The following is a 25,596-nucleotide window of genomic DNA, read 5'->3' as shown; positions in this document are numbered from 1 at the left end:
ATTTCCTCCCTGGTCATTCTGGGATGTTTCCTCATAGTTTACTTTCTAAGGCTCATCTTTCTTACAGAGAGTGGTTCTTTGTTAGGGTTAGAATTTCCCATAAACCTACTCAATAATTTGTTTGTGTTTGGCTTCTTTGAAATACCACACAAAGCAATCCCTGTAAAAGGCAAAGCTGTCCTGAAGGGTGAGAAGGGAGTCCGAGACATAGGTTCCAAGTTGCTCTTTTCAGGCTGAGCCAGCTGGGTAATCTTATCTCACCTGGCTGCTTTTCAAGGTGCCCAATTCAGGGGCTTTTCCTCTGGGAGCAGCATTTGCCCCAGGAAATCAAGTGCTTTCTAGTGAGAGGCAAAACTTTGGGAAATCTGAGGACCCAGGGTGGTATGGTCTGTTCAGGAGAATTTTGGGGAACAGGATGGCCCTCTTCTCCCTCCAGCACTTGTAGAGATCAACACTTGGCCCCAGAACAGAGACCAGACTGAGAGGCGAGGCTAGGAGGAAACAGGGAACCCAGGAAAGGAGACTAGATTGCAAAGGCACCTACACAGCTCTGAGTCAAAGGCTGTCAGTCATCTCGGCTCAGACTGCTCTGCTCTCCAGCAGCCCAGCCCTTTCCCAGGGTTGGGGCAGGAGATTGCTACATGTAGGCTTACCTGGGGAAAAACCAGAGCCTCACTTTAGTCCCTTCCGGTAATTGACACTACTGGACACCCAGAGGGGGAGGAGAGAGCTTCTCCATAAATGGTCCCACCCCTGGGCAAGGTGGCTCACTCTGGCAAGTAGGAACAGGGGAGTGTGCACCTGCCACCAGTCAAGCTCAGCCAGACTGCAAGAGGAGGCGAGGCAGAGCCAGCTTCAACCATGGACAAGTTGAAGTGCCTGACTTTCTTCAACTGCAGGGGGAAGGAGGTAGGGGTCTGGGAGCTGCGGGAGGTGTGGAGGGCCTGAGAGTAGAAAACTTAAGGGAAGTTGCTAGTCTCAGTTTTTGCTTTCTGTGACTTTTCCTTGTTCTCCATGTTTCTGTTCAACTATTGTGTGCCTGAGATATAAATATAGAGAAGAGAAAAAAGAAAAGCTCTTACTCTCCTAGCTAGAAGACTCAGGGCCACTTCATCCTCTGCCTTGGGAGTACCCATAAAATCCTGTTCTCTGTCCTTTTCCTAACTGTGTCCATATGCTAGAGAAAAGTGCAAAAGTATACTGTCCTTAACTGACCCAAGAACCCTCCATACCCCAGAGCAGTGAGCAGGTTGGGAGAACCCCTATCCCTCCTCCCCCTCCCAAGTGGAGAGAGAGCTACTCCATCTGGTGACACAGGAGAATTTGTTTCTGCACATTATTCTATGGCTTTCAGAAAAGCGCTGATTTTAATCTATAAGACAGAGAAAAGTTAAACTACCCTTAACTTGATACATCCAATATTATCACGCCATAGGAAAAGTTTATGGATTCTTGTTCGATTGCTTTTTTTCCAGTAGAAACTACATTTGATCCTGCTCAAAGATCTGCTACAATATCAATAGTAATGACTTTATCTAATTCACCTTTAAGATTTTTATATTTGAAACCTGATTTGTCTACTTTCATTTGCCCCTCACACTGCTGTGACAGAGACCTTTGTATTTCCAGCCTGCTTTGTCTGCTTTCATTTGTGCCTCACACTGGTGCCACATTTAACGTTTTTACCAAAATTTGGATAATCTCAGCTGATGGAGTAGTAAACATACCTACAGAACTATGCCCACTCTAAGGGGTAAATGTTGTAAAGTAAAAGCAGCTATCAGCAGAAATCTCCCCAACTTTCTAAAGCATTCCCCTCAGCTATGGTTTTCAGGGTTTGTTCCCCCCATTTTTCTGTTGTTCTATGGATTTGTGAAATTATGCTTCTGTGGAATTTGTAATAGTAGAAAGAAAAGCTGTTGATGTTTTCTCTTCCCCAGAAAGTGTCAGCTTCATCAGAGAATTTCCATGTTGGTGAAAATGATGAGAATCAGGACCGTGGTAACTGGTCCAAAAAATCGGATTATCTTCTATCTATGGTTGGATACGCAGTGGGATTGGGAAATGTGTGGAGATTTCCATATCTGACCTACAACAATGGTGGAGGTATTCTATTTCACCCCCACCCCACACCTTCGCTTTTCCCTCCAGTTTTAAATGTGATGCTGTATGGCCTCTGAGGGTGTTTTACACATTGAAGGAAGGCATATGATAGTTGATAGTTTGGGTCAGTGGGAGAATGAGAAAAAGCATATTGAATTTATTAATTAGTCTGAGATACTAGCTCAAGTTAGAAAGCTAGTTTCACAAAATCCTCAGATATAAACTTGATGAAAGCTTTATTTTTAGTACTTCTAAGCTTCTGATTTGAGATTTCATGTAATCTTCAACTATGACATACTTTTTCTAATTTATGCCTATTTCTGTGATAATCTGTTCAGACTCAAATTGTGCTTTGCTTAATTTATAGCTGAATCAGAAATAAACAGAGAAATCAAGTTCAATTAAGAAGCTCAAATAAATTATTTGTTTAACTAAAATAATGCATTATATTGTGATGATTTAAGTGTGGAAAGAGATGATTAAAAATTAAAGGTTTAGTATTTTAAGCTGCAATATTAAGTTACATGTATTCCAAACTGGACTATGTAGAAGATCATTCTAAAATGAAATAATTTAGTTCAAGGATTGATGTTTTATTCCTGCAAAACAATGCTGTTTATACCTTGTAGATCATTAGGGTAGACTCAATTAGAATAAGGAGAGAAATATAACTTTGAGGTGACACACAATGGGAAAGAAAATGAATTGCCCAATTCTCTAGTAATGTCCAAACAACTTTTTCACTTACACCATATTTTATTTACTTGTAATTACAGGTTCTATTAGAAGTATAGAGATGACATGCCCTTATATTTCATAACTGGGTGCCAGTGAGACTGTGCCACTATAATTATTTTTCTTAGTATAATAGGATTTTGTGTGATGATATTTCAATCATATTTCTTGTTAATTGATTACATTAAAATATTCACAGTGGTCTTCAGAGACTTAAGAAAGGAATTCTGTTTATTAAATGCTTTAAGTGTCAGTAGCATAAATTCCCCTATCTAGAAGCTGAGTCATTCAGTCAGCTGGAAAATGCATCAGAAATTACAATTTTGTTTATGTCTATGTCCTAAGGTCCAGTGTGGTGAAGAGAAGCATTCTGGCTCATTTTGAGCCTCTTGTAACTCATGTTTAGAGTAAGAAATCCCCTGTGCCTTGACATCATACATAGGCCCAATAATTGCCACAAATTTCTAGGAACTATATTAAACACGTTTATTTTGAGATAAAATCTCGCTCTGTCACACAGGCTGGAGTGTGGTGGCATGATCTTGGCTCACTGCAACCTCCACCTGCCAAGTTCAAGAAATTCTCTACTTCAGCCTCCCCAGTAGCTGGGAATACAGGTGCCCACCACCATGCCTGGCTACTTTTTATATTTTTAGTAGAGATGGAGTTTCACCATCTTGGCCAGGCTGCTCTTGAACTCCTGACCTTGTGATCCACCCACCTCGGCCTCCCAAAGTGATAGAATTACAGGCATGAGCCACCATGCCCAGCCTAAACTAGTTTTAATAGAAAATTTTAAAATATAGTCAAAACAATAATAATATTAATTGTATGCTATTATCTTTTTCATCATTTCCTCTAAAATTTTATATGCAATATTGGTTTTCAGTTTTTTAAGTTAACACTCTCAATGCTTCTTCTTTTGTCCAAGTCTAGAAGAGGAAAGTGAGATTCAAATTTGTTAAATGCTAATTAGGATTAATAATACAGTCAGGTTTAAAAGTTATTTCTAAAACCTGGAAACATTTTTATCTGTATATTCTTTTTAACAGTTTGTGAAAGAGAACTGTCACTTTAGGGTCTAGGTCTGCAGTATTGACGATTTATGGCCACTATATTAACAATTTATCAACTATGGATAGTATTAATAATAATAGCTGAGAAGTCAGACATAACACTGAAGAAAGTAATCTTTTTGTAAAGAAAAATACCTGTTAGCACTCAGCTGGTTAAGCTTGTTTATTGTAGTTAAACAGGGATATTCTGTATTTTTTCTTCATGTTTGTCTTTCACAGGACTTGAACTTCTATTAGTCACAGTAAAGATGGTATGTGCATTGCAACATCTTTACAAACATATTTTTCCCTATGGTCTAGTGACTTCCAGGGTTAGCATTAAAGTAAGTCAGTTACCTATGAATAAATAACAAGTACTTTATAGACTCATTTGTAGTAGATGTATTCTGAGAGTTGAAAAAAGTGTTATTTTTAGGTGTGATGTTACACAGTATCATAATATGAAAAATAGTTGAGGCAAAACTGTAACATGAGTAAATAAAATGTACATAATCTGAAAACCCATTTTTATCCACTGATCCCTACATTCCTTATTAAACTTTACCAATACTTCTAGAATGTTTTATTAATAAGTTTAATATTCTGTCGTGGCTTCAACCTATAATTTTGCAAAGCTTCTAATGAAAAACACTACGCCCCAAAAGTAGAAAGAAAAAACAAAAGGAAAATGATAAAAGATTAAAAGTAGGGGAGGGGGATGAATCATCTAGTGTGGGAGAATTATTCTTCATCAAATTGAAAGTTAATTGAGTATGTCTCAAAATTCAGAGTCTTCAAACAAAACCAATATGTTTTGTATTAATATTGAGTGAAGAACCTTGTGACTCTTACTGAAATCTAATTTCAGTAACTTACACTCTGAGCCACATTAGCATTTTTACCCCTAGTCTTAAAAATAGACTATTTATTTTTAAAGGAGAAAGGAGAAAAAGCAATGTTGAGCATGTGCTGTGTGCCTTCCATTTTGGCAGGCATTTTCACATAGGCCCTGTATTTGAACCCTTACCACAAACTGAGTTGGTTTTGTTCTCCCTTTTATAAGGAATCCAAGGTTCAGACATTAGGTAAGTTGCCCTAGGTCACATAACTGGTAAATGGTCTAGCCAGGATTTCAACCTAGGTCTATCTGGCTCCAATGCCTGGGATCACTCAAATCCTCTGGTTAAGTTTTTATACGTTATTGTTTGTAATAATCACAACAACCTCATTAGGTAATACTAGGATACCCATTTCATAGATGAGAAATCCAAGATTTAAAGAATCAACTACTTATTCATAGAAAGTAGTGAATTTTAGGCTCAAACCCAGCACATTTTGATTCCACTGTATCAGGATGCTTTTAAAATGTTACGCTGGTTGTCAAAGTGCCATCAAGACTTTGACGTGTAATAGTGCTTTGATTCTTTCTTACCTTTTTTAGGTGCCTTCCTGATACCTTATGCAATTATGCTAGCATTGGCTGGTTTACCTTTGTTCTTTCTGGAGTGTTCACTGGGACAATTTGCTAGCTTAGGTCCAGTTTCAGTTTGGAGGATTCTTCCGTTGTTTCAAGGTTGGTATTAAAGCATTTTCTTCACCATGGTTATTAGTATATTTGTGCATATAGCTACCTTCACTATGAGGAAGAAAAATTGCTTATTCTGACAATTTAAGGCAAAGTAAGCATGCATCATTGTTGTGTTGCTGCACAGTTTTCCACTATAGAATTTAAAAATCAAATGTTTTTATTTCTGTTTATCCTGGGCTGCAGAAATGGGAAGGGTTAGAAAGCACACTAAAGACAGTAATAAGGGTATCATTATTTTCCTATTTTAACCTTTTGAATTCTTTTGGCACATGATCTAGTGCTCTAATTTAAAGTCTCTGACTTTTTTCTACTTCTATTTAGTCTTTGTCCTACTGCCTTTGCATATCTTTTACAGTGCCTCATTCAGAAAAGTTGAAGGTAAGCCACTATTTTTTCTTGGATGCTCCTAATAGGACACTGGTAAAGCTTAATAAATGCCTTGTTATTAAACATCAAACTACCTCTTTTGTCTGAAGATTAAATATAATTTTGATATATGTTAGCTTGCAAAAATGGTTTTCAATGCAACATCAAAAATAAATTCGTGAATAGAATATTGTTCTGGAAGAGTGAGGAAACTGCCTTAAAAGCTAGTTTTAAGCATAGGAGTTATATTCAGCACGCTAAACTGCATTCTAAAACTACCTAGTTAAGGAAATTTTTGAGATTTAATTCGGATTGTCATTGAATTATTTAACTTTCTTTACACATAGTTGTAAAAATATGTACACCATCCCTTCAGGTTCTTAATTTAGAGGCTTCATTTTCTACTTTTCAAAATGTTGATTTGTAAATGAATATTGTATTGTTCAGTGAGCAAATAAGATACGAGCTTTGATTTTTTTTTTTTTGTCTAAAGAACGTCTGCTTTGCATGATCTGACAAGAATTTGTAGGCTTAATAAGAAAAAGTAATAGACATGGGTTTTGCTTTATGTGAATTTGATGGGCTTAAAACAAGTCTTCTGGCCTTGGCCTTAAAACCCTTTCTAATCAACTGAAAAACTGCATCCAAAAGCCAATCATAAAAATGAATTTAAATTTAGAAGAAAATTGGTCAGACAGCATTAACCCCTACTCTCCCAGGAAGAAAAAAGAAAAAAAGTCATTCAAAACAGTCTTTATTTGTTTATTTTGAAAGATTCTCACTCTGTTACCCAGGCTGGAGTGCAGTGGCGGATCTCGGCTCACAGCAACCCCTGTCTCCTAGGTTCAAGTGATTTTCCTGCCATAGCTTCCCAAGTAGCTGGAATTACAGGTGTGCGCCACCACACTCAGCTAATTCTTGTATTTTCAGTAGAGACAGTGTTTCACCACATTGGCCACGTTGGTCTGGAACTCCTGCTCTCAAGTGTTCCACCTGCCACTGCCTGGCAAACTGCTAGGATTATAGGCCTGAGCCACCGCGCCCAGCCGGATACAGTCTTTTTTATTTTACAATTGATTTTGTGGTAATCGAGATACATTTTCTTATGAATTAGCAAAATAAACTTCACTTGAGTTTGGTTTTTATTTTAATTGTTCTTTTTTTCCAGGTGTGGGAATTACAATGGTCCTGATATCCATTTTTGTGACAATCTATTACAATGTCATAATTGCCTATAGTCTTTACTACATGTTTGCTTCTTTTCAAAGTGAACTACCATGGAAAAATTGTTCTTCGTGGTCAGATAAAAATTGTAGCAGATCACCAATAGGTAAAATTTGTCAACCCCCAAATAATTCTTTCATTTTTTTTTAATGTGCCTGAAGGGTTAAATCATTCTTTAAGCAATTTAGGTACATTTTTAAGTGGTCCAAAGGTCACTAGTGAAAGCAGAAGATAGCATATATAATCTGAAAAAATAAGTAATACAATGTGTTAATCTCTGAAAGCAGCCAGGAAGGCTCAATCTTGCCTAGGAGTACTTCTTCCAGGCCTAAGTTCTGGGCAGGAGAGGAGAAACTGAGAAAATGACAAAGGGAGAAAAGTGCTATCCATGATAGTTTTGTGTGTCTCAGGAGACAGTAGATGTTGTTCATGTCCTATGTTGCTAATTTGGGGGATAATGTACCATCCATGTCATAGATTATTACCATTTTAATTACCTATGTACATCAGAGGATAAATTTATAAATATGTAATGCTTCTGAGTTTAAAGGCTTTAATTTATTTATAAACATAGGTTGGATAGGTAATTCCACATGCCAAAAGTTTGTTAGAGCACTATACTGCAACTGAAACAATTGTTACTCTATACCTGTTGTTACTGTAAATATAATCATGGTTTACAAAGGCAGACAGTTTTGTAATCCCTCCTAGTTAAGTAGACAAGATTTTAAAATGCTGAATGTACATAGCTTATTCCATCTGTAAGATTTCTGCTCCACTTTCTCCAAGTAACAATTTTGATGGTAATTTAAATAATTTATCATTAAAACTTTTTTTCCAGGAAAGTAGTCTTCTAAAACTAAGTACATGTCTGTGTCTATATATTTTTTTTCTATCATCTTTAGTAACACACTGTAATGTGAGTACAATAAATAATGGAATACTGGAGATTATACAAATAAATAAAAGCTGGGTAGATATCAACAATTTAACCTGCATCAATGGCAGTGAAATTTATCAGCCAGGGCAGCTTCCCAGTGAACAATATTGGAAGTAAGTATGCTAGATAATTTACTTTTAAAGAGATGTTATCTTAAAATTCATATAAAACAACAAAATATCAATAAACCCCTCCTTAATTCACATAAATAGAAAAAGGGAAGTCAGAGAAAATTATATTTCATTTAACTCAAATGTTTACCTATGCCATGTTATTAGTAGTTATCTGCAAAATTAGCTCATAGTCAGCAATGTGTCTTTTATAAATTAGTTATTAAATGGGCAGGATGCTGCACTGATTTATTAAGTGCTTATTAGCTATGAGTTAGGAAATTGCTTTGAAGAAAAAATATCCAAAGTTTAGACTGCAGTGATCAAGTTGTAATGATAAATAGCTGGGTGATGAGTAAGATTGCTTTTTTTAAAAAAGTGTAATTCCTCATCAATTTTGTTTACCATTGTCATTATATGGTAAGAATAGATATGTAGGGTTATATTTACTTTTATTAAATGATCTCTCTTTACTTACTCTATACCTATCCATTACCTTCACCTAATATTGTTGACTCTATTGCTAAATGATCTCTTCTTCATTCACATGTTAATGACCTTTGTAACTCTTTTTAAACTTTGGATCTTCAAATGTTCTCAAACTTCAATCTTAGAAGTAAGATCCTAGATCTATGCATGTACCTAGTGAGAATCTTGGAATTTTGCATAAAGTCTGTGGAAAAGGTGTGAATAATGGGATCATTTGAGTTTGACGATATCTATAAGTATGGAATGAGAAAATATTTACTATAATCTAAATGTTTTCCTCATTATTTTAATATAAAAAAATACTGCAATAGTAAAATATAAAATCTGATATAAAGTTAATTTCTTTACATAAAGGATCCTGAAATAGGGGAAAGTAATACCTAAAAGAATCAATAGATTTTTTTATTCTATGGTTTGAAACTTTGCATTGGATGTGGTTAACTCTGAAGTTAGGAGGCTGGTCATTTAATGAACTATCTGTACCTCTTCATTGATGGTATCTATCAATAAAGGCTCACAGAATTTTGATCTATTAATAAGATACCATATTCATGAAGCTTCCACCTGGACAAATAATATTACAACATTCAATATATTTTCTTTAAGACAAGTGATTCTGTGATCATAAAATGGCTTATGTGTTTCAGTAAAGTGGCGCTCCAACGATCAAGTGGAATGGATGAGACTGGAGTAATTGTGTGGTATTTAGCACTTTGTCTTCTTCTGGCTTGGCTCATAGTTGGAGCAGCACTTTTTAAAGGAATCAAGTCTTCTGGCAAGGTAATTTAAAAAACACATCAGATAGTGATATAGCAGCTTCCCAATTTCATTGTAGTTCAATATCAAGCATGATCAAAAGCATGTTTTTTTTTTCTATAATGGAACCATTTAAATGTGTGAAAAGCTTTCTCAGTAGTCATCTTAAGCTCTAAGTAAATACATAGGATCTCTGTTATTGCTAAATACAAAACAAAACAAACAAAATAAAAACTGGTACTAGAGTTGCACATTTCCTAAAAACATGGACCCTTTTAGCTGATAAAGCATTCTGAGGCTTGAGAGTATATTGCTAAATTTTCTATCCTACTTTATAAAGAAACATTTTGAATGGAATCATATATTGCAATGTTTGGTTTGGAAAAGTCTAGATCCTTGTTCTAGAGAGTAATAATATCAGGAATCCCCTAGTTGAAGAGAGAGGTGTGTGTGTGTGTGTGTGTGTGTGTGTGTGTGTGTGTGTATGTATACACACACTATGTATTCATTTTCTTAAATATTGCCAAAATGAACACAGAACTTTTTCTCTCAGTGAAAGGAACTCTTCTGAAAAGCATTCTGTTATATTTTCACACTTCATTGTTCACTTTTATAAACTTTCATAGAGAATAATGGTAATTTAAGAGAACATGAAATTTTCTCTGTGAACAGTTATACAATACCCAGAAAAAAAATGTCTGTTTTTAACTAGTCAATGGAAATTTCCTTAAAGGTTGAGGACAGGAATAACTGGGGATCTTGTCTTTGTATTCTCAGTACATTATCTAGCACATCCAGTTAATGTCAAATTGTAATGAGACACGCTGTTACATTACAAAAATGCTGTGAATATCACAAATTCAGTGAAAACTTTCCAAAATGTTTTAGCTCCATATTTTTGAAACCCTTGGTTTCCTTTTGATGTTAATATTGAAACAGTCCATTAAAGGCCATTTACCCAGGCAATTAATTTTTACTGGTGTCTGGATGACCTGTTTAAATCATCTCCTTGGGTGTATTATAAAACATAGGACATCTATGGATCAAGGAAATCATCCACATTAAGGCAAAGCTGGTCTCAAAGGCAATCTGCTCATTGGGAACCAGGTGTTATCTAGTACAGAAGCAGTGCACTTGCGTGTGTGCTATCAAACTCTCTTAATGGTAGCTATAAGGATAACAGTAACAAATGTCCAGTATTCACTTCAATATGCTTTTCTTGGATTTGAATATATGCTAGGAAGTATTTTCCTTTTCTTTGAAGGCTGCATAGGTATTAACCAATGCAGGGTTTAAATCATTTCCCTCCTTGCCTCAATGCAGTAATTTACTGAGAGAAGACATTCAGTCTCCACAGACATGTATAAGGATATATTTAGGAGAGCATTCTGCTGAGATCCCAAGTTATCATTGCTGATGTATTATTTATTTACAACATAAACCTAGGAAATGCTTATTAATACATCAAAGTATTTTTGAAATGGATTATTTGAGAGTGGTGAGGATGCAAATAAGAAATCACACTAATACTGGTATATCATCAGACCCTATGAAATCCCCTGCACTTTAATTAATCTCAACTGGCTAATAATTTTACTTGTATGCAATTATACATCATGATTTTTAAAATAACTTACTAATCTTTGGTTACTTTTCTTGGTAGGTGGTATATTTTACAGCTCTTTTCCCCTATGTGGTCCTACTGATCTTGTTAGTACGAGGTGCAACTTTGGAGGGTGCTTCAAAAGGCATTTCATACTATATTGGAGCACAGTCAAATTTCACAAAACTTAGGGAAGCTGAGGTGAGTCTTAACTTGGATTTCAGATTATCTGAGTAGGTAAATCTTAAAAGCAAATGCCAAACGTCTTTGGTTCCATATGAGTATTGAAATTTAATAGCTTGCAAAAGAATATACAGTTAAATTTATCAGTTTCTATCCACTAGGATGTCTGACTTAGTTAATATTTAACATATCATTAATATTCTTTTATTGATAGTGAGATAATTTTTAGAAATAGGATTTTAAAATTCATTTTTTATTCATATAAATTGATTCTATTTGACCAACAAAATTTCAGGCTTATTAATATGAAAAACAATATTTCATGCATAAATATTTGCAAGTTGATGACTAGGACTATGTGATTTATTGGATAAACTCATAGTAGTTTTAGAGATTACTGTTGAAAGTTTAATTGTCTAATATACATTTTAATTTTCTTCAAAATTTAATATCCCCAAAATTTATCAAATTTTGCCTAATGAATTGTGAAGTTAAAACATAAATTTGACATGGATTAAACATTCCATAACCAAAATTGTTACTTATACCAAAAACCTAAACATGTGCCATGAGTAAGAATTGGGTAACCCTGTTTTAACTTTACCTTCATATAATGACTGAATTATCACCGGTATGTAAAATATTTCACAATTTGACTGCTGAGAGTATTAACAGTAAGTATACTACAGATAGTATGCTTCTGTAAGTATGGCCTAGAATGATTTTACTTTTTTACTAGTCATATCATATTCTTAGCACACATTAAGCTTCTGTTCAACTAAAAACCTGTAATCTTACGTTGAAATCAAGAGACGCTATATTATCTGCCAAACTAGTAGTATTATTCAAATGGATATTAGTTTAATTTGCTATAGCATTTTTCATGGAACTCATGCTAATTTCCAGCCACTGCTGTCTTCTTTACTAAATACTTACAAGAAGGTGTGTACTTATTTCTTGTAATTTTTTTTGTGATCAGTGCCAAATTGATTAGCGTTTAATTGTGGAAATCTGTCATTAATTTACAGTTACCTTTAGGAAATCTAAAATGCCAGTCTCTGGTCATTGGTTACCTTTTTTTGTGCTCAGTAATTTCCTCTCAATGACTGATCACACAGATTTAACTTATTTTAGACCTATGGAATTTTATTATTATAGTCTTGGAGCTTAATATACTTTGATGTGTTCACAGGCCATTTTAATTTGCTTCTTCATTTATTTTGGGCCTCACTCTTTTTAGCCTTGTTGGTTAATCTCTTCCCCATTTGAAGACCATTTTGGATGGTAAATAAGAAACAAATAAAATGGAAATTATCATTCATCACCTTCTCTATGTGAGGTTATTGAACAAGATAAAATATGTTAATGAACTTGGAAATAGCAAACTTTTATATAAATATGGGCTAATGTACAATTATTTCAATTATTTCTCTTATACTATCTTGTTAGAGTCACAATATTTTCCCTAAGAAGTAGATTCACCATTTTTTTTTTTGAAATTCATGACTTTGAACCTAGTTAAAAATCCCCTTTGATATTCTTTTAGTGGTTTTTGCAAGCCTAAGATATTTGGGTTTTGTACTTCCTTGAAATCATTCTGAAAAATTTATATGACACTTTTATATTGTTTTATGTTTCAGTGATTCTAACATCTTAAAAAATCAGAGTGAAACCTAAAACTCCTTGTGAAACATACAATTTAATCTTCTCACCCCTCTACTCTCCAACATAACATTACCCATCTCCTTTCTTGGGAGATTTGCTGGCAATGACAGTTGTTTTTCTTATTTTTTTTCTTCAATCCTCACAATATATATTCTAAACATGGAATAATAATCAGGTGTCTTTCCTTTTCTTGGAATATCTGAACTTCATTGAGATCTCCAGGAGAGTAGAGAACCACACAAATTTATAGATGGAGTCTTCAGGAATTCAGAGATTATTTTTCTAACTCCCTCATTTTACAGTGATGAAACTAAGACCTACATAGATTCAGTTTTAGCCAATTGTACACAGCCAATTAATAAAACTTGAATTACGATTTCCTAATCCATAATGTAATAATCTTGTATATGGTTATGAGATTAATAGATATGGAGATTAAAACTATGTTTGGAATTTCTCTTCATTTTTATTTGTGACCTAGGTACACATCATGGTATTCAGTAGCATTCTTACACAACACAGGACTGTCAAACTCACTTCACCATCAAACAGGCACACATAACACATCAAGTAAAAGAAGCTCAGAGACCAACATGAGCATGCTGTTCATCTCTTAATATGGACAGTGGCCTAAGAAATAAGAGGGCATTTTAATTCTAACATGATTTTCTTAAATATAAGTGAAATAACCATGATCTATCCCAAAACAGTTTTCTATGGAACTTGAAATTTGATTCTAAATTTTATTTGGAAAGGAAAAAGGTCAAAATCCCAAGGTGTATCTGAAGTAAAGAGGACTTCTCCTACCAGATATGAGACAATATTTATAATGCTGTACTAATTAAAATACTGAGGTGTTAGCATAGGTATAAATATGTAGACCAGTGGAACAGGATAGTAGTCTCAGAAATAGATACAAAAACAAATGGAACTTGGTATGTGGCAGATGTGGCAATGCAGATCAATAAGAAAAGAGATGATAATCCAATTGATAGAATTGATATCCAATTGATATCTAATTTATTTAATGGATAATATCAATTATCCTTGAGCAATTGATATCCCATTTAGGAAACAATATCAGTTGGAAATTTCACATATTCACATATCATATATAATTATATGCATAATATAAATATTAGGTGAATTGAAAATTTAACAATATAGGCAAAACTTTAATTCCTTTAGAAGAAAATATAGAATAACACCTTTATAACCTTGGGCTAAGCAGTTTTTAAAAATTTATAGAGATGAAGGTTAACACATATAGTCAAAGATAGATACCTTCAGCTACAATAAACCAACAACAAAAACCTTCATTCATTAAAGGACACAATGTTAAAAGGTAAACAAAATTAAGCCACAAATTGGTAGGAAAAATATCAACATATATAATAGTAAAAAGATTAGAATCCAAATTACATCAAGAATTTTAGGAACCAAGTAAGACAGTCTAAACCAAAAACCGGCAAAAGACATGACTGGGAATTTCACAGAAACAAAAATGACTCCTATGGAAAATGAAGTGTTGGCAAGTAGGTGGAGGAATGGGAACCCTCACACCCAGGTGGTGGGAATGCAAAATGGCATAATCCTTTAAAGAACAATTTGGCAAGATTTAGAAGGGAGGAATGCATGTACTTTACGACATCACAGTTCCACACCTACAGATGAGGAATGTACAAGAATGTTCACAGCTCCATAATAGCAACATACTGAATGACCTAAATGTCCATCACCAGGAGAAAGGTTAAATTGTGACATATGCAGTGTGGTAATAAAGAAGTGGAAAAGAGCCAGGCATGGTTGCTCATGCCTGTAATCCCAGCACTTTGGGAGTCTGAGGCAGGCAGATCACCTGAGGTCAGGAGTTCGAGATCAGCCCGGCCAACATGGTGAAACCCTGTCTCTACCAAAGCACAAAAAATTAGCTGGGTGTGGTGGCATGTGCTTGTAATCCCAGCTTCTGGAGGCCAAGGCACAAGAATTGCTTGAACCTGTCAGGTGGGGGTTACAGTGAGGCAAGATTTTGCCACTACACTGCAGCCTGGGCGACAGAGCTGAGACTGTGTCTCAAAAACAAACAAACAGGTAGAAAAGAATAATTAAAACTACATTTATTTAATTTAACTAAATGAATTTGCTTATATTCTTTTACTTTTGAGTCACAAAGTGGGTATTTTATATAGTTCAACTTGATGATGGATAAATCTCACAATACCTAATAAAAAATGGCACATTGTATAAGTTTACATCTATTAACTTTTCTATAAATTCCAAAACATTCAAAACTAAGTGTAAAAAAGAACAAAGAAATTATGAACAAAAGTCAAGATAGCAATTACCACTGGTGGGTAGAAGGATGATGATGATAAGGAAGTCTTTTAAAAGACTGTAAAATTTTATTTCTTAAGCTGAGTAGTGGGCATTTGGGTTTTCATTTCATTGTTATTAATAGCATATTTGCATATGTATTTATATGAGTGAAAAATTGATTATATGTTTTAAAATATTAAATTATTTTCTCTTATAGGTTTGGAAAGATGCTGCCACTCAGATATTTTACTCCCTTTCAGTGGCTTGGGGTGGCTTAGTGGCTCTATCATCTTACAATAAGTTCAAAAACAACTGCTTCTCTGATGCCATTGTAGTTTGTTTGACAAACTGTCTCACTAGTGTGTTTGCTGGATTTGCTATTTTTTCTATATTGGGACACATGGCCCATATATCTGGAAAGGAAGTTTCTCAAGTTGTAAAATCAGGTTTGTAATGCTATATATGATCAATTTTGATTAATTCAATGTATCTCACTTATGAAACTCTAATGTAGGTTTATAGAAATTTACTTAAAACAGTCATGATTTAGAATATTGCATTTTCTTCCTTATTTTATCTTATATAATTTGGTTGCTGTAATAATATAATAATTCTTAGATTATCCATGTAAAGAAGAGTATATTAGGGAAACACTGTTGAAGAAGAGACGATGTTTAGGTTAGTACTTAATATGAACCACTTACTATACAACTTCAAGATTCAGGCATCATGCTAAACACTTCCCATGCATCATAAAAGAAAGAAAATGTACATGCAAATCCCTCTGTATAATTACAGTATTGGGTTTGAATTTTTAAATCACATGAACATCATACACGTAAGAGAGTCAAGTGACTTGGAGTGTCCAGTTGTATATAGCCTTAAAGGAATGAATCTTAGTGAACTGCCTAACTTTATAGATATTAGCTAGGGATGCTTGATTATGTGGCTATAGATTCTTGGGAAAAAAAATACTAGGGTTCTTTTAAGTAGAGATTCTTCATTAAAATTTTGTTTATAATTAGTATCATATGATGGAAGGACTGGTGATTCATAACAGAATGTCAGGGACCTTGTAGATTATCTATTGTCCAGCTCCTCAGTTGCAGAGAAGTGGATTGATGCACAGAAAGGTGCATTTATGTATTGGAGAAGGTCAAATATTTAGGAAGTGATAGAGCCTAGACTAAAAGCTAATTTTCATGAATCTTAAATTAGTCCTCTGGGAGGTTGGAGAAACAAAAATACTTAAAACTGAGGATCACAAAATAGAACTGGCACAAAATTTAAAAATACTCTAAAGGTAACATCAAATGGAAAACAAGATTTAATTTATACTTTCATTATATATGATTTTGCATACATCCATATAGTGATTCTGGGTAAACATTTGAAGAGAAGGTTAAAAACAAAGGTTAGTTCATAGATATATATTTCTTAGTAGTGCAATTCTTTTAGAGTTTCTAGCCTAAGATAATATAAACTAATTTACGTTTCTGGAATTTAAGACAGCTGTTATTCTTTGTCAATCTTAAAAAATAAAATAATTTAAATGAAACTATAAAAAGAATTAAAATTTCTTACGTGAGGAATGTACCATTTACATTAGTCTGTATTGCTAACTTAATTCATGTCACATGTTCACATTATCACATCACAAAACAACCAAATTAAATAATGTAAAAAGGGAACATGAAATAGTTCATAAAAAGAAATTTATGTCATGGATTGTGCTGTCAAATAAGATGAGATTTTTTTAATATCTTATTTTGTAAATGTTTAAACATGTGAATATTCTTGGTAACTAATTTAAAATACCATACTTTTGTATAGGTTTTGATTTGGCATTCATTGCCTATCCAGAAGCTCTAGCCCAACTCCCAGGTGGTCCATTTTGGTCCATATTATTTTTTTTCATGCTTTTAACTTTGGGTCTTGATTCTCAGTTTGCTTCAATTGGTAAGTAATATTTCCAGTGTTAACATATTCCTCTTATATTTCTCTTGTGTTTCCTCTACTTTAAAACGTGCTTTTATTACCCCTATTAGCCCCTCTAGCTGTTAATCTCAGAATGATCTTTCTCAAAGTTGTTTTAACTAAAATTTAAATACAGAAAAACACTTGACACTCAAAAGGAATACACATTACTATTTCATCATACTTGTTTCAGATATTTTAAGAAAATAAACTATTACAGGTGAATTTGAAGTCCTCTGTTTTTCTCTTCCTAATACAATTCACAATTTTCTCTAGAAGCAACTCAGAGTGGATTTTGTATGTTATTTTGTCCATTTTTATATGCATTTTATATGTTTCTGTAAATACACACATTTTTAAAGTTTCACATAAATGTGAAGTTATATGACTCTGAAAGTTGTTTTAGCATTCATTACGAATCGCACTGATACACAGAAATGTAGATCTAACTAAATCACAGTCTGTTTGTTGCCATAATAATGGGCATATGAATGATAAGCAATTTTAAAAAAATTAAACAAACTGCTGCAATGATCATCCTCCTACATACTTCTATACATACATAGGGATTTACCTAGCTTACACGAAGCAATTTTCAGCCTACCACTTTCTCAAATACAATATTTTCATAGTTTACTCTGCTTATAGGATAAAGTTCAGAGTTTTCTGGTTGGCTTTCAAAGTCCTTGAAAACCTCAAACATGTTTTCTGATATTTTCATTTACACATCCTTCTACTCTTAGCGAGTTCCCTATTTCATGAAACCATTTATTTCTAAACCTAGAATCCTTTCTGTCTCCACACCACTCTTTCAAAAATTTACCTTATTTAAAAGTCCTATTAGAATTCTTTCTTTTACACTAATTCACTCACAGGGAACTGTTACCTTACAGTTACTATCAGTGAAAAATCATATAAAGCAGACTAAAAACACAAATAGAACTGCATTTGATTTTCATCAGAACAAGTGGTGACTGTCAAAAGAAATAACCCTATGGGTTTTTAAAAGCAAGGAGCAGGGCTCAGAGTCTCTTATCAACATATATTTGTAAATTTAATTAAGGTACATTGAATTATGTGATTAACAGTATTGGTAAATAAGTTGACATATAACATGTCATTTCTACCCCTCTGAAGAAACGATCACCACAACAATTCAAGATTTATTTCCCAAAGTGATGAAGAAAATGAGGGTTCCCATAACTTTGGGTTGCTGCTTGGTTTTGTTTCTCCTCGGTCTCGTCTGTGTGACTCAGGTATACTACAGCATTTATTTTCATAGAAAAAATATTAGTTGGAACATACTTTATAACCTAACTAACAAAACCAAGGCTTAAGAGGATACTTAGTGACAAGTCCACGCATGACTTGGATCAAAGTTTTCTGGGTTTTGGCCCAATTTTCTTGATTATTACTTTTATAGTAAGTCTACTTTGCAGATGAGGAGGACGAATAATGGACAGTTACCTCAGTTACAATAAGATTACAGACTTTAAACACATGCTACCTTTCTTAGCAGCCACTACAGAACATACAGACAATGCATGCCATTTTGATAATCAACAATTCTAAGTGTTTATTGTTTTCCAGTGACTCAGTATAGATTGAAAGATTTTTGAGATATTTAAAGCCACATATGAGTTTACATCTGAAACATTGCTTTTCACATTTTAGCAGAGGTGAAACTAAAGAGCATATGTCAAGATTGACAGATTCAATTTGAATACCTCATCAATCATAAACATAGTTAAAATATACCTAGAAGTAATCAATATTTTTTTGATAGGCTGGAATTTACTGGGTTCATCTGATTGACCACTTCTGCGCTGGATGGGGCATTTTAATTGCAGCTATACTGGAGCTAGTAGGAATCATCTGGATCTATGGTAAATAGTAACTATAAAATTATTTTCAAGTTTTACTAAAACACTTTAGTTTGATTTGCTTTCATTATGATTACTGAATTATAGTATTAATTTTATACTATTATAATAGTAAAATAAAATATACTGGACAAAAATATGTTATGAAGAAAAGGTAATTACAGGTGTATGATTCATTGTTGTGATACAGAAAAATGTTTAGACATAGAAAGATAATAGATGCCACAATGGTTACTGGAAGAAAATATTAGCAAGCACTCAATGTACTCTTTATTTTCTTTAGGAGGGAACAGATTCATTGAGGATATAGAAATGATGATTGGAGCAAAGAGGTGGATATTCTGGCTATGGTGGAGAGCTTGCTGGTTTGTCATTACACCTATCCTTTTGATTGTAAGTAATAATATACCATGAACTTTATATCAATAATATATACATTCTAAAATAAACTTAATAATTCACATTGAAGACAAAAGGCAAAGTAATTTTGAATGACTTTCAGATTCTGAAGTATATATGGCTGGTGCTTCAAAGCTGCCTAAATTAAAATGCCTTTGCAGTATTATTTTGAGGCCATCAGTTTAAACATTTACCATTTGAGAAAATAAACAGGTTTACGTAGATATAAAAGTTATCAATAATTTAAAATTTATCAATAGAATAAATGAAAATAAAATATGAATTTGCCTATTCCCTAAAAAACAATATGTTGAGCCATCAATAATGTTCCTAACCTCTCTGCCAGGCACAGAAAAAAACAAAGATACATAAGGCCCAGATCCTCCCTTCAAGGAATTCAGTTTAAATATACTTTCTGCTGAGAAACAACAGTCATATCTTAATCCATATTTTATCTCTTAATAAGGAAGGTATTTGGCATCTGAAAGTAGCAAATGAAACTTACCTGTGTCACTAAGGGCAATGGTTTATGTTAATAAAATCAACAATTATTACTATTTAGGAGCTGAGGTAAAGCAAAAGCTGTCTTACTCCAGAGACATACATATCAACTTAAAATCTTCAAATAACATTTCAGGACAGTAGATGGCTGAGCACCAAAATAAACACTACACTGGATGGAGAATGATTATGGACTAGAAATAATGGTTGTGAGGTGGGGTAGGGTCAAAGCTTCATAGGTGTGTTTTGGTTCTCCTTGCCTTCATGCATCATAGGTTTTCCTAGAAAAAGCCATTAAGTAATTCTATCCCGGATTTCCTTCAAATCTAAAGTGTCACATTTGTTTGTAGAGAGGATTACATTTTTTAACATTATGAAATCAATTTCAAAAAGGGAGCAGTTTGAAACTAGATAATGCTGAATTAAAATATTTGGACACTCCATATTTTTGCTAAATGATTTTGAAAATGCCACTAAATATTTTCATTTGACAAGTCTCCATAATAAAATAAGCCCCCTTGTCAACATAGAATCTCTTAAGAAGCGCATATTTGGCCGGACATGGTGGTTCATGCCTGTAATCCCAGCACTTTGGGAGGCTGAGGTGGGTGGATCACCTGAGGTCAGGAGCTCCAGACCAGCCTGGTCAACACGGTGAAACCGTGTCTCTACTAAAAATACAAAAATTAGCGGGGTGTGGCGGTGCTCGCCTGTAACCCCAGCTACTCTGAAGGCTGAGGCAGGAGGATCGCTTGAACTCGGGAGGCGGAGGTTGCAGTGAGCCGAGATCTTGCCACTGCACTCCAGGCTGAACGACAAGAGGGAGACTCTGTCTCAAAAACAAACAAACAAACAAACAAACAAACAAACAAAAAAAAACCACAAAAAAACAAAAAAGGAAGCTCATATTCATTGATTACATAAGTTTGACACTTGAATTTAATTTAAAATGAGAAAGTATTACATATGAAATGATTTACACTGCCATCTATTTTGCATAAAGTCATGTGTCTTGGATTCTACTATCCCTCCTCCATTCTTTTTTTTTTTATTATTTTTTTTTTTGAGACGGAGTTTCGCTCTTGTTATCCAGGCTGGAGTGCAATGGCGCTATCTCGGCTCACCGCAACCTCCGCCTCCTGGGTTCAGGCAATTCTCCTGCCTCAGCCTCCTGAGTAGCTGGGATTACAGGCACGCACCACCACGCCCAGCTAATTTTTAGTATTTTTAGTAGAGACGGGGTTTCACCATGTTGACCAGGATGGTCTCGATCTCTTGACCTCATGATCCACCCGCCTCGGCCTCCCAAAGTGCTGGGATTACAGGGTTGAGCCACCGCGCCCGGCCCTCCTCCATTCTTTTATAGTTATGTACATGTATAGTAATTGTAAAATACATTTAAATTGCTGTAATTAAATTACTGGAGCTAAGCCATTTAATTTTAAAATTAAACTTATGAATCTATTTATTCTTTTCTCATTGATTTTAGTAAAACAAAAATAGCTAACTATAAGGAAACTCCTAAATAATTATTGGGTTTTTTGTTTTGTTTTGCTTTACCAATTTCTAAATAATTAGTTTTAATGCTTCAATGTTTCTAGTAGGTTTATTTTAACTTGGCCTGAAAGTGTTTTTAAGATTCAGATTTCACTGTATTTCTGAAACATATATTTATTTATTTTTCCTCAGTAAGAGGCTGTAAGTGAAACGTGCTTCGGTAAATGTGCACCAATAGTGTGTGTAAATGCACATGTGTTTTTGATGTGTCAAAAGGGGAGCCTTGTGCAGTGGGAAAGAATAGAAGCAATTCCTAAGCAAGAAGAAAAGCCTGCCCACTAAAGTGTACTTCATATTCTCATTGTATTAATTTATATGCTGGCATATAGATTTAATCTACGGCATAGAATAAAACCATACTATTATAAATCAAAGTGAAAAGCCCAATAACAGAAAATTTCCGATCCTATTTTACTTTCAATCTGATACATGGTCAAGTATTTTATTGAAATATATGTTGAACAAGTATTTGGATTTATAAATATATGATGGTATCAATTTGGGAAAAATTTATTCAAAGTAAAAATAGAGTTATTTATTTTGGTTCATTCCATATTGTTATCTTCTGGCTGGTTACCTGATTATCTCCATTGTTTGAATATATTTTCATATTAATTATTTTGACAAATCACATCTAAGGAACAGAATCAAATTGCTAATCATCAGTACAATAAAAGTCTAATCTTTAGCTTTGTCTTTGCACATTTTACTTTCACAGGCAATATTTATCTGGTCACTGGTGCAATTTCATAGACCTGATTATGGCACAATTCCATACCCTGACTGGGGAGTTGCTTTAGGCTGGTGCATGATTATTTTCTGCATTATCTGGATACCAATTATGGCTATCATAAAAATAATTCAGGCTAAAGGAAACATCTTTCAAGTGAGTGCACTGAAATTTATAATACATTATACAAAGTAGTTATGATCAAAATGAAGATTAATTTATTCATATGGTGGCAATATGAGATTATATAAAATATAATTAATTATTCCTTCCTCTTGGCTACTTCTGTACCTGACACAACCATCTGTTAACTAGTGTACAACATGGTATTATATTATTTATATATTTGCTGTGTTTCTCTATACTAGACTATAAGCTCCTTGTGGGAAGGCTCTTGCCTTACTTGTTGCTGTATTCCCAGGCCTTGCTACAGTGCTTAGCATATGACAGCTATGGCATCTGTACCTGTGCTGAATTGTCCCTGAAGATGCCACAAAGCAAATGACCTGTCTGCTTTATATCCATAGTCACTACTGTTAAACTTCATCTAGCTAAAATATACATCCTAATAGTGTTTTTATACTGAAATAATCCTGGTAAATAGCTTGAACCCAATTTAGACCCTGAGTCATCCCTGTTCCACGGTGGTCTAGGGGTATGAAGTTCATTATGACATCTCAGTAGGACAATGACAAAGTAGGCTCAGGAGCTTTAGATTTAAATAAATTCCTAAGTCCATACAACAATAAATCCAAATCAATGGCTTGATCCTAGAACTCCCTTTCCTTTGTTCTTGAAACACATTCCACATATACACTGGTTTAGATCCTCAGCTTGTCCTCATCCTAAGATCAGGATGGAAATGCCTGACTCAGTGAAGGTACAATAGTCACTCTGTGACTCTAATAGGTGCATACACCTTGTTTTGAAATCATTTACAGACTCAGTTATTTTTGTTTAGTAGTTAATATACTTCTATTAACAACTAGCTACATTTGATTATACTTTTTTCGTGGTAAACTGTGCATTATTAGGAATTTAGATAATAGTTTTCTATGATTCCTATTTTTTGTTAGTAAAGAAAAAATAATTTAAATGAAAGTGAAGTTCAATATTTGCTTGTTTACAGATTGTAGCACTTAAATTCTAAGACAAGAATTTTTTCTTTTTGCATTTCAGCGCCTTATAAGTTGCTGCAGACCAGCTTCTAACTGGGGTCCCTACCTGGAACAACATCGTGGGGAGAGATATAAAGGCATGACAGATCCCAAAAAGGAGGCTGACCATGAAATACCTACTGTTAGTGGCAGCAGAAAACCAGAATGAGATCTCATTGAAAAAAATATGATTGTATAATGTGATTATTTTTTAGAATGAGGGAAACTTATTTATTTATATGTTAATTGAATAGTAAAATGTACATACTATGTTCATGATAGTGTAATTTTTTTCACATTAAGCAGAAATGCAATATAAAAATGTAAATCTCTTAATGCTCAGCCATATGCTTAGAATATTCCCCTTTAGGTTATCTATCTGTATAACACACATATAACTGTCTCTATTTCACAATTTATATTTTTGTAAATAGTATAATGCTTTTCTAATACATTGGAGGCTTTATTTTGAGCTAATCACTTAGAAAATATATTTTCTATTACACAAGTTTTAAAATATTATTTACTTGCATTTTCTTAATATACAATCTTTCTTTTCCACAAATCTGGGGGGGGGGGAATAAATCCATACATTTAAAAGAAAGAGTTAAAACTGAAGGCCTCACTTAATTAGAAATGTGATAAATATATGGACAAATGTACTATGTATACTATAAGAGGACTATAGTTTAATAATTTTTATCCAAATATGTTTAAAAACCCCATGCATTTGTTATAGCTCATGTTTTCTATGGGAACTTACTAGTTAATGTTCTTTATAAAGAGTGAAATAAGATGGAAAAATAAGGATTCTATGGCCAGTAAGTGATAAATCCAGAAAATGGAGTTTTGAGTACTTATTTTCCCCAAAACAATCTTCCTTTCTTAGGTAATTTGAAAGAAAACTATGACCCATTGAATTTCTATTGTGTTTCACAAAATTAAGAGTTGTCCATTATACTCTCTGAAATATAGGTTTCATTTCAAATAGAATATGGACTTAAATGTTAATGAGAAAATGGCTTTAATCAAATCTAGCCTTTTATGATTGTGATACATGGCTGATACAGTGGTTTTGTCTTACATGAATAAGTTATTATTTACAGATGGTAACTTACATACTATTGGAAGATAAACTTTTCAAACTTGTCAAGAATGAGCAAAGCCAAATTAGGAAGTCCTATGTCCTAGTTTCTCTACCAAGGATAATTAACTATATCACTAAGAGCTTTATATATTAATTATATATTTTTGACAACTGGTTTAAGCATCATAGCCTATGACGATAAACACTGTCTACATAGGTAAAGAACCTTTCATCAATTCTTAAATTTCTTAACCTGGGCTTCAGGGAGCATATGAAACCAAAATTATATGGATCATTTTCTGTGTGTATGTCTACATGCATTTTTCTAGGGAGAGAGTCCATGGTTTTCATCAGAATATCAAAGAAACTTGTGACCCAAAGAAGTTTAAGAATCACATACACTGTGGCTGGCATTTTGTGCTTGGCAAATGAGTGAGAATAGAAGAAATAATTTTCCCTACACATTTTAAAATGTTTTCTCTTCCTTGTGTTTGAAGATGAAAGGAGTAATAAATTAAGGCATTTCTTTAATTTATATCGGCAGTTTATTTAGAGGGGAGGGGACATGAAGGTAGGTAAATAGGTAGGCCTCTAATTGAACCACCTCAATAAGTTATGTACATATGCATAAGATAAAATTGTGTTTGACAATCTGAGGGTTTTCCTTCTCTCTCTCTCGCTCTCTCTCTTTTTTTTTTTTTTTTGGTGGGGATGGAGTCTCGTTCTGTCACCCAGGCTGGAGTAGAGTAGCATGATCTCAGCTCACTGCAACCTCCGCCTTCTGGAATCAAGCAGTTCTCCTGCCTCACCCTCCTGAGTAGTGGGACTACAGGCACTCACCAGCACACTCAGCTAACTTTTGTATTTTTAGCAGAGATGGGGTTTCCCCTTGTTGGACAGGCTGGTCTCAAACTCCCAACCTCAACTGATCCACCTGCCTCAGTCTCCCAAATTCCTGGGATTACAGGTGTGAGCCACTGCACCAGGCCCATTCTAAGGGCTTTCTTTGAAGACAGATTCAATGCTGTTAGTAAACTTCAAGAGAGTGTTAATTCCTTAGTTATACCAGATTTTATAAAATAATATTTTAAAATAGATGGCTACCTAGAGGTTAGAAATACATTTCCTTAATTTTAATCTACATTATATTGCACACATTCTATAACTACATT

The 25,596-nt window shown here is 34.0% G+C and overlaps 1 protein-coding gene across 1 annotated transcript; it reads left to right on the top strand.

The window, feature by feature from the left end:
• The first annotated feature begins 678 nt into the window (after positions 1-678).
• On the top strand, positions 679-23,950 carry SLC6A14 (solute carrier family 6 member 14). Its single transcript, XM_003931051.3, has 14 exons — positions 679-909; positions 1,941-2,106; positions 5,335-5,466; positions 7,016-7,177; positions 7,977-8,124; positions 9,258-9,390; positions 11,030-11,170; positions 15,351-15,579; positions 16,967-17,092; positions 18,248-18,366; positions 18,897-18,996; positions 19,277-19,386; positions 22,169-22,336; positions 23,360-23,950. Exons 1-14 carry the CDS (start codon positions 862-864, stop codon positions 23,504-23,506), a joined length of 1,929 nt encoding a protein of 642 aa, XP_003931100.1. The 5' UTR covers positions 679-861; the 3' UTR covers positions 23,507-23,950.
• The last annotated feature ends 1,646 nt before the right edge of the window (positions 23,951-25,596 follow it).

This window comes from Saimiri boliviensis, chromosome X (assembly GCF_048565385.1).
Source record: "Saimiri boliviensis isolate mSaiBol1 chromosome X, mSaiBol1.pri, whole genome shotgun sequence".
Lineage (NCBI taxonomy): Eukaryota > Metazoa > Chordata > Mammalia > Primates > Cebidae > Saimiri > Saimiri boliviensis.
The sequence above is the reverse complement of the archived record's forward strand: the minus strand, read 5'-3'. Positions and strand labels throughout refer to the sequence as shown.